At 44.7% G+C, this 9,219-nt stretch overlaps 1 protein-coding gene across 1 annotated transcript; it reads right to left on the bottom strand.

Annotated features, from left to right (window-relative positions):
* Positions 1–338: 338 nt before the first annotated feature.
* On the bottom strand, positions 339–8,191 carry CCKAR (cholecystokinin A receptor). The gene is made up of 5 exons (XM_068542263.1): positions 8,068–8,191; positions 7,138–7,389; positions 3,753–4,014; positions 1,809–1,936; positions 339–871 (listed from the first exon to the last, which is right to left on the bottom strand). Exons 1-5 carry the CDS (start codon positions 8,174–8,176, stop codon positions 339–341), a joined length of 1,284 nt encoding a protein of 427 aa, XP_068398364.1. The 5' UTR covers positions 8,177–8,191.
* Positions 8,192–9,219: the final 1,028 nt, after the last annotated feature.

Below are 9,219 nucleotides of genomic sequence, written 5' to 3'. Positions count from 1 at the left end.
GCGTCCCAGTTTGAACACGTGCTTGGCAATTGCATGTGCAGGAGGAGTCCTGTTGGACTCCTGTTACTGGCCTGCTGAGGTTTTTCTAATGGTGACTGGTATGGAAACTGCCTGCCTGGAGCTGCCCGGAAACCCAGTCCCGGCCCCGCCCTAGTAGCGTTCCCCTGGCACCCGGACGAAGGATGCCAAGCAGACAAGGAATAGTTCCCACTGGGGATGGCGCCTTCCTTCTCCTTCACTTCCTGCCTCCTCTTCCTCCTGCTTTCTTCTTTTCCTCCTTCTCTGCTGCCCCCCTCGGTCCCCGCTCCATCCTTTGGCGCTGGCGGCCAGGGCACAGCTCACGGGGGCGGGGCGGAGGCGCTCGCGTGGCTGTACGAGCACCTGGACAGAGAGGCCCGGGTGGTCCTGCTCTCCACCTCCTCCCCCGCCTCCCCTCTCGCTCCTGGGGGCCCAGAGCTGGGGCAGCAGGGGAACGTGGCCATGAAGCCGAGGCGGAACCGCTGGTTCATGAAGCAGTAGATGATGGGGTTGACGCAGGAGGAGGTGTAGGAGAGCAGCAGGATGAAGGAGATGGGGGTCCCGGAGAGGCGGCGCTCGGCAGAGGCGGTGTCAAAGGCCCGCCAGGCGTTGGCGCTGAAGATGGGCATCCAGCAGAGGAAGAAGAGAACCACGATGACCATGAGCATGCGGATCACCCGCTTCTTGGCCATCAGGTTGGCGGCAGGACTGCTGCTCCGGATGCGGCTGAGCCTGCCGCTGCTGCTGGTGGACAGCTGCTGCAGCTCCAGCCTCCCTGGGGGCTTGGGCCGCTGCAGGTAGCACCCATCGCTGTCCTCGTATCTGCCGCCGCTGCCGGGGCGCGGTTTCCTTTCTGGGTGGGCAAGGGACAGCACTTATTTTTCGGGATGGGTCATGCCAGACAGAAGGCATGGAACCCCTGCCCCCTGCGTCAAGGGGCTAAACCACACTTGAACTGTACTCTTGGCGACCTTGGGCCTGCCCTGACATGGGTGGGTATTGTTTACACTAGTCCTTTCCTTCAAATGAAAAGCTACTTTAAACTACTAAAATAATGGATAGTATCTGATGTACATAATTTATAATAGTAAAATCATATTTTACATATGTAGATTATAAGGATAAAAAAACTGTTAAAGAATGAATAGGCACACTCGTCTCCCAGCTCCTCAGGGGAAAGTCTCCTGCTTGCTTGGGAAGCCTCCAGCCTGCTTTTACTGTGAGGACGCTGCGTAATGAGCAAAAACCAAAGAAGACCTGAGAAGACCTTGAAGTTGTGTAAGTGGTAAAGAGCCGAGTAAAGGGGTGGAGTGAGAAGGGGGGGGCGAGTGATACCAACAAAGGTGTCGGGTAGGTTTCTCTGACGAGTGGACTATAATGAAAGGGGCGGGGGGACGGGAGGCTCTGTGGCAGCTGCAACAGGAGTGAAGGGGAGGAGACAGGGTGGCGCCTGGAATTACAGTTTGCTTTGGTTGCAGAAGGGGGTCCATTTGAATGCAACAGCACAGAGGGCCTGGAGTCCATGGGCCCTCAGCTTGTAATTGGGCGATGTGTGTATTATGTCATCCTATTCCACTCAGCACCCATTTGAGAGGAATAATTTCCTCATTTTACAGATGAGGAATAGAGACACTGGGTCTCATGATTGTGCCTTATGACACAGAGTCTCCTAAGAAGACTTTTGAAAACCTCTAATATACTCTATACATACTCTGGGTATATCTACTTAAGTTACAGAAAATAAGCTTTTGTAATCCTTTGGCGTAAACATACAGGTAAGAGATAGTTACCTCTAGCAGACTTCTTCTGACTAGCATCGAACTTTATTCCCTGGTAAAGTTCCAGAGAGATTAATCCATACGCCACCATCATCACAATTCCAGGAATAAGAAAGAGGATGAGTAACAGGAAGGTGTGCCTAATAAAATAAAAAGCAATCCAATAACCAGCATCTCTAGCATTTCAAACTCAGATGGGATGGAATAAGCAGGGTTCATCTCCATTTTAATGAGTCTGAGGAAACACATTAATTACTAGTATTTAATATCTTTGGAAACTCCCCATCTGGAGGGTCAGTCATTGGAAGTTGTTTACTGCTTTTCTTTCAGATAAAGTCTCTTATGAAGGACTAGTTAAATTGGAAAAGTTTGGTGTAAGTCTGTGCCTGAAACTAGTCTACATTTAAAACAAATGAGAGCTTAAAAAAGAAAAAAAAAAAAAAACCAAGCCAATGAGAGTAGGTGAATACCTCAATAAAACAGTTTCTGAAATAATAATAATAATAAGAGCTTACATTCATTGATGACTTATTCAATTTCAATATAGTATATATATATTACTATGTCTAATTCCCGTAATAACTTTTGAGGTAGGTACTATTAACATAATACCCATTTTACAAGTGAGGAAACAGACTTAGAGACAATAAATAATTTGTCCAAAGTTACACAGCTCGTGGCAAAGTTGAGATCTGAACCCGAGCAATATGATTCTAGAACTCATGATCTTAAGCATCACAATATACCATTTGTTGACTTTATAGCAACAGAATCTTCTAATGCATAGGTAGCAATGATGGAAAACCTCCTTGGTTTTGCAAAATAAGCATTCTGGCTGTTCTGACCCATTTGGCACAGTGGCAAGCTCATTCTAGTGCCTGGCGGGCCAGAGTTATGCTTTCTCTAAACATGTTTGATTCCTGAAGAATTGCAGCCTCCTTCTTTATGAGTCTGGCCCCTAAATCACTTTTGCAGTCTGGCATGTGTAAGGTTACACGATCAGGCCATAAAATTGTCAGAGGCTCACGGTGGCTAAGCCATTTCTCATTTCAATTGGACATGTTTTGATAAGAGTTCTTTTCGAGTCTTGGAAAAGTCCCTCATTTGCAACATAACTCTTTTTGTGTGTACGTGTTACTTGGTTGAAATGAAAAAAAGGAAGGCAAAGAAAGCAGAGATTACCTAAGTTTTGAGCCATTTTTGAATGTCTAGCTCCCTGTTTCTAAAACATGCTGGGAACTGGTAAACATGATGTCCTGCATTTGTGTAGCCTTTTTAAAGATATTTAATGACATTTTCATAAACATGCTCTCATTTGAATCTCACATCCACCTAATGAGGTAGATAAAAAAATATCTTTATTCTTAAATCTTTGTGTAGATAAAGAACTTGAACGTCAGGGAGGTTATATGAACTTGTCCAATATCACCCACTAGTAAACAAAGAAACAGGTACTAGAACCTTGCCTTTTTATTTCCAGTACAGTGTTCCGTGCAAGTACCACAGCTGCAGCCCGCCCTAAGAAAAACCACATGGGATTTGGGACTCATCTTCGGCTTTACCTCCAGTTCTTGGAAAATCAGAGCTCTTCCAGAAGCACACTGCATAGTGGTTAAGACCAGATGCTCTCTTATCTCTTCTAGGTTTGGGACCTTGAGCAACTTGCTTAACCTCTCCATGTCTCAGTTTCCTCTGTAAAATGGGGACAATAATAGTACCCACCCTATAGGGTTTTGAAAGGATTAGTTGAATTTATATATGTATATATATATATGGCATTTAAAACACAGCACACTGTTTGCTGTCACTGTTACTCTAGAAAGAGGTTAGAGCGAACCTTCTCGATAAGGCTCCAGGAGACTGATCCCCCAGACACCGGACAATACATTCCAGCTTTTATTAAAACTGCAAAATTATATCAAGTTGTATTAAACAAATAAACCCATGCAGCCTTACCAGGACTGCTGCATGACATCATTTGGCAGTAGAAAGCGGCACATGTTCGCGGTCTGATTGTTATTTTTGGTAAAAGGCACCAAGTTGCTATAAATCGGGTACGGAGTCATGATGGTAAAGGAGAGGCACCAGGTAGCGGCAATCACCTTCAAAGCGTGGGATTTTGTCTGCCAGACACGGGACTGTAAGGGTTTGCAAATTGCACCATATCTCTCCAGCGATATGGCTACCAGATTAAAGGTGGAGACACTCACAGAGGTGCCTGGAAAAGGAACAAAGAAGCTGGTTATGCAGGCTCTGAAATCCAAAGTTTATTTGCACAATGAGCTTAAGCATACCTGATCTGCGCAGGTTTGATAGATAGCAGAGGAAAACGCTCAGAGGGTAAGAATATTGTGTATGTATATCTAAAAAAAAATGATTTATTCCCAGCTTTGTTCCCAAAACGATTTGAGGCAGGTAAAGAAATGTGTTTGCAAATACATCTTATTGCCAATTTTTAGATAAGTTTATTGAACTTTGATTACAACCAACTCCTTCCTAGGCTGAAGGCGCTCATTAATTAATAACCAAGTGGATGAAATATGTTCCTATCCCACAGAAGAGGTTTCTGAGCGACCTGTAGAATAGCTTTAGTTTTGAGCATGATCTGCATAGTTAAGTTGACCTTTTAACCCAACATTCTCAAGGACTGTGACCCTGAAAATTCAGTGGGGTCTGAGCTGGGAGCATTAAAATTCTTCCTAAAAATTTCTAGTACAGACTTTTTTTAAAAGATTTTTTTGATGTGGACCATTTTTAAAGTCTTTATTGAATTTGTTACACTGTTGCTTCTGTTTCATGTTTTGGTTTTTTGGCCACAAGGCATGTGGGATCTTAGCTCCCTGACCCGGGATCAAACCCACACCACCTTCACTGGAAGGTGAAGTCTTAACCACTGGACCGCCAGGGAAGTCCCCAAACTGTTTTTAAGAGTGAAACATTCTAAATTTCAAAATGGAGTGTTGAAAAAATGCCTAGTGAAAAAGGAAGAAGGGGAAACTCTCCATATTATAACTAACGTTTTTCTCTGGGTGGAAGGACTAGGGCCTTCTTTCTCATTCTTTTTGCTTTCTGTATTTTGTAAAAGGAACATGCATCATCAGGGAGAAAGACGTCAAAACACCTCATTCAAAAGGATATACTTACGCATAGTCAAAAAAGATTAATTTTCCTTATTCTTTGTATTTTGTGTGTGTACATACTTATTATAATCTCTTATCCCCTTAAAATTCCCTTTTATTCTTCATCCATATATTCAACTGATTCCTCTCTTATCTCTTACCATGATGGAGGAGTTCTTAGCCCGGGGCCTTTTGTGAAACTATGTATAAAAATATTCTTTTTCTAGGGAGAATATCCATAGTATTCCTGAGAGACTTAAAGGAATCTACAACCCTGAAACCATTCTATAAGAACTTATGTTCTGAGACAGGATTTGCTGTGTTTTATAGGGATTTACTCTAAGGAGTTGATGACATTTGAATTAGAGAGTACAGCCCCAAACTCCTCAGAGTCAAGTCTATACAGTGGGTCCACTGTAATTATAAACCCACCAACAGGCAAGCACTCTTTTTTTTGGCTATGTATTAGGAGTTTAATGAGTGTTAACTATTAGAAACAGTATTGAGGAGAACATAAAATTAAGGGAAGAATTGAAATCACTGGAATCAGAAATCCAACCAAACGATCATGGTATTGCAAACACTTTCAGAATTATCTTGCTTTTCATTTTCTAGAACAGTCTGTCCTAGAAATTTTCAGGAAGAGTTTTAAGGCTCCTTGCTCAGACCCCAGCTATTTTAAAACATTTTTGGTTGAGGTGAAATTTACATAACATAAACTTAATCATTTTAAAGTGAACAGTTCTGTGGCATTTAGCACATTCACAATGTTGTGCAACTACACAAGCACTCTTTTTAAATCTCCTTCCACAAACACTGGTTAAGATTATTAAATATTATCATAAGATATATACAGACAGGTCTTGAAAGCCTAAAGCACTACGAGATGTTGGTTATTATTATTGCGTCATTGTTTAACAATGATCCTTTTCATTTGTGAGTCCGTTTTTCTTTTCAGAGGACTGGACCCAGATTGACACTTTCTTGGTTATTTGTCCGTGTCACGCAGATCAGTTATTCATCATCATTTTGTCACTGCTGGATCCTGCTTCCTCAATTGGGAGAAATAAAGGCTTTTAAAGCTTTCCGGTCATTGAAGGCTGCCCTAGCCCAACTCAGCTCTGCATATTTTGCCCAGCTTAGGTCAGAACAAACAACAACTCCTTCCTCATTCCCCGCCTCTCCTCCTCCTCTCCCAACTAATTCTCAGAATGGGCAAGGGACAAAGCATTTTGGCAGACAGAGGGGACAAAGAGACATGTTTTGTTTCAGCCTCAGAAGAGCCAAAGCAGTTGGCAAAGCGATGCCATATACTCACCACTGTGGTGGCTACCGATCTGGGTTCAAGTCAGCTCTGTAGCTTACCACCTGTGTGTCCTTGGGCACATTATTAACCTCTCTGTGCCTCTTTTCCCTCCTCAGTGAAACAGGGAAGGATAACTGTATATTCTTTATAGGGTGGTTGGGAGATAAAATATGATCATGGAAGTAAAAACTTAAAGCAATTAGGAGAATATCTGGTGCTCAAAAAAATGCATTCAAAAATATTAGCTCTTGTGATTTTTCTTATCATCACCATCATTTTGATTGGCAAAGGCAGAGAGCTGCATATCTCAGCCAACCAGTGTCAGCTTAGCGACCCACAGGCTCTAGGAGCAAATACAATTCCTCGGCTAGTGGCAGAGGTCTCTCTCTCTCTCTCTCTCTCTTTCTGTGCCTGAGATGGTCCCAGACCCTGGGAAAACAGTCTGGGAAGTGAATCCTGAGAAGGGAATCTAGAACTCTGATGAAACTGGTTTTCAAATAGCCCCTGTTCCCTAGGAAAGCCAGAGCAACGGCAGAAAGAGCCCTCTTCCAGCACCCTGGCCACCCCAAAAGCCATGCCTTGGGTTGGGTAGAGCTCAGAATACAATCAACGACCTCCAGGAAGGAACAGAACAGCTTGCATCTGTCTTACTTTCTAACAGAATCAAGCAAAACCAACCTCTTCTGTGGCTTCTTACCAACTTATTCCACTTTGAGAAACTGACCCCTAAAACTGGGGACTGACTTCTGGGGAGTTATGAGGACTGACCACCCCCCACCATAAAGCCAGCTCCTCTGTCCTGACACCTAGCGCCACACAGCCAGATGTTTTGTTTTGGCTGTTAGGAGTTGGGGAAGGTCTGGGGCTGAGTGGGGTCTGGGGCGAGCTCCAGAAATAAGCACCAGCAGCAACTCACCCATGAAGTAAGTGGTGGTCTTGCAGACAGCGCTGCCAAAGATGAAATCCTTGAGCAGGTTGGGGATGAGGTTGAATGGCATGCAGAAGAGGCAGAGCATGAGGTCACTGACAGCCAGGGAGAGCAGGAAGATGTTGGTGACCGTTCTCATCCTCTTGTTCCGAATCAGCACCGTAATGACCAGCGTGTTTCCCAGCACACTGAGCAGGAATATCAAGGAGTACAAGAGAATCTGCACGGCTGGCTGCCACTCTGCGAGGAGGAACGCGGACGAGGGATGGAGGTTATGAGAGCAGAATGTTAAAACCTAGCACGCGCAGCAAACACTTATTTCCTGCCGATTTTTTTTTTCAGGGGCGGACATCATTGAACCCAGCTCTCCCTGTACTTACAATATTTTGCAGAAACAAAGTGAGGAGAGCACAGAGTGATTCAGTTGCTTCTAAAAGGTTGGTCTGTTAAAGGATCACTCACTCGGGGAACCACTTTTTCTTAAGAACAAAGCTCCTCTAGTGAATAGTGATTGCTTTCTTTCCTAGCTGCTGAGCATTATTTCGCTATAATCACTTCTTCACACTGATTTCCCCCAAGAAAAGGCGACAGCTAGATTGTGACAGCACCTTTTCTGTGATGCTTGTAAGTTCAAGCTTTTACACTTTTACTCCCTTCTGGCTCCACTTCAGCTCCTCCTCCCACTGCTTTTGTGCCCCCAAGTCCTGTACATTAATCCCAACTCTCCCCTGGGGAACAATAAGAGCATTGGACTCAATTCTGCTTTTTGATCTCTTATCCAAACTTCTGAACAGATGACTTTATCCAGCCTTGTCTCACGAGGACTTTGTTATATTTTCGCAGTCAGCCTCGCCTTTGCTGATTTCTTCCCCCAACTTAATAGTTTTCTGAATTAAAGTATCAGCCTCTGACACCTACCTTTGGAAGCATGGGGCTGATCCAAGCAGAAAAGCGTCTCGTTTTCGATCCCCAGTTCGCAGGGAGCTGTCATGTTGCTTCCATTCAAGAGAAGGCTGTCCACATCCATCCTTGCTTGCTGCTTTCCACCAAGCGCTGGCGAGCTGATGAACGGCTCACTCTCGGCTCATTCCTCTAATGACCGACTGGAGAGTTTCCCAAATGCAACCTGCCGTGGAGGGGCAGGGGGGTTGGGGGAGTGATTGCCAGGTGTGGGCTTCTGAAGCCATTCTTAAAGGCGACTGGAGTTCCACACACTCAGGCCAGCTGGGCAAGCATTTGCACTCCTGTCTTGGAAAGAGCAGCTGATGCAAGCCAAGCCCGCTCCACCTTCCAGGCCCACCCCATTCCTGGGCCAGCCATGGGGCCCTGAGCACAGACAGCCTGATTGTAAGTTAACCCTTCCTGGAGTGTCGCTGCTTTTCCACACACATGCACACAGGTGTGGACACACACATACATGGACACATTACCTCTCTTCTCTGTATAGGAACCTGTCACCGTCCCAGACCTAGACAGAATAAAGCCCCAACTGGCCAAACCTGTCACCATCGCAGACCTAGGCAGAATAAAGCCCAGACTGGCCGTGTGAGACCGGAACAATTAACACCGTAACAGATACCATAATGCAGAGCATCAGGACCAAAGGACACGGAGGGACTGTTTCTACCTCCTTATATAAAAGCAGTTAGTGCCTTTTTAGCTTTGGACCCATGCCCAGCAATGTGTGTGGATATAACTGCCGGTTGTTAAGTTCTTACCAACCACAGGGTTATTTCTCTGCCCTTGGAAACTGAAAGAAGGGGGGTACTTTGACTATAGGTGCCTGGATTCTTATTACAGAAACACTTTAGTAAGATTTTCCATTCGTTCTTTTATTCACTCGTCCATTCATTCAGCACATGTTCATTGAGAGTCAGCCGTTTGCCAGGTACTCTTCTAAACACATAAGCAGATAATGAATAAGATTATTTCAGATGTGTAAAGCACCACAGAAGAAGTCAAGCAGGAAGGCGTAATGGAGAGGGATGGATGGGGGGGTGCTAATTTAGGCAGGGAGGTCAGGAAGGGCCTCCCGCAGGAGGCGGCTATGATCAGAAAGCTAGATGACAA

This window comes from Eschrichtius robustus, chromosome 4 (assembly GCF_028021215.1).
Source record: "Eschrichtius robustus isolate mEscRob2 chromosome 4, mEscRob2.pri, whole genome shotgun sequence".
In the NCBI taxonomy this organism is placed as follows: Eukaryota; Metazoa; Chordata; class Mammalia; order Artiodactyla; family Eschrichtiidae; genus Eschrichtius; species Eschrichtius robustus.
The sequence above is the reverse complement of the archived record's forward strand: the minus strand, read 5'-3'. Positions and strand labels throughout refer to the sequence as shown.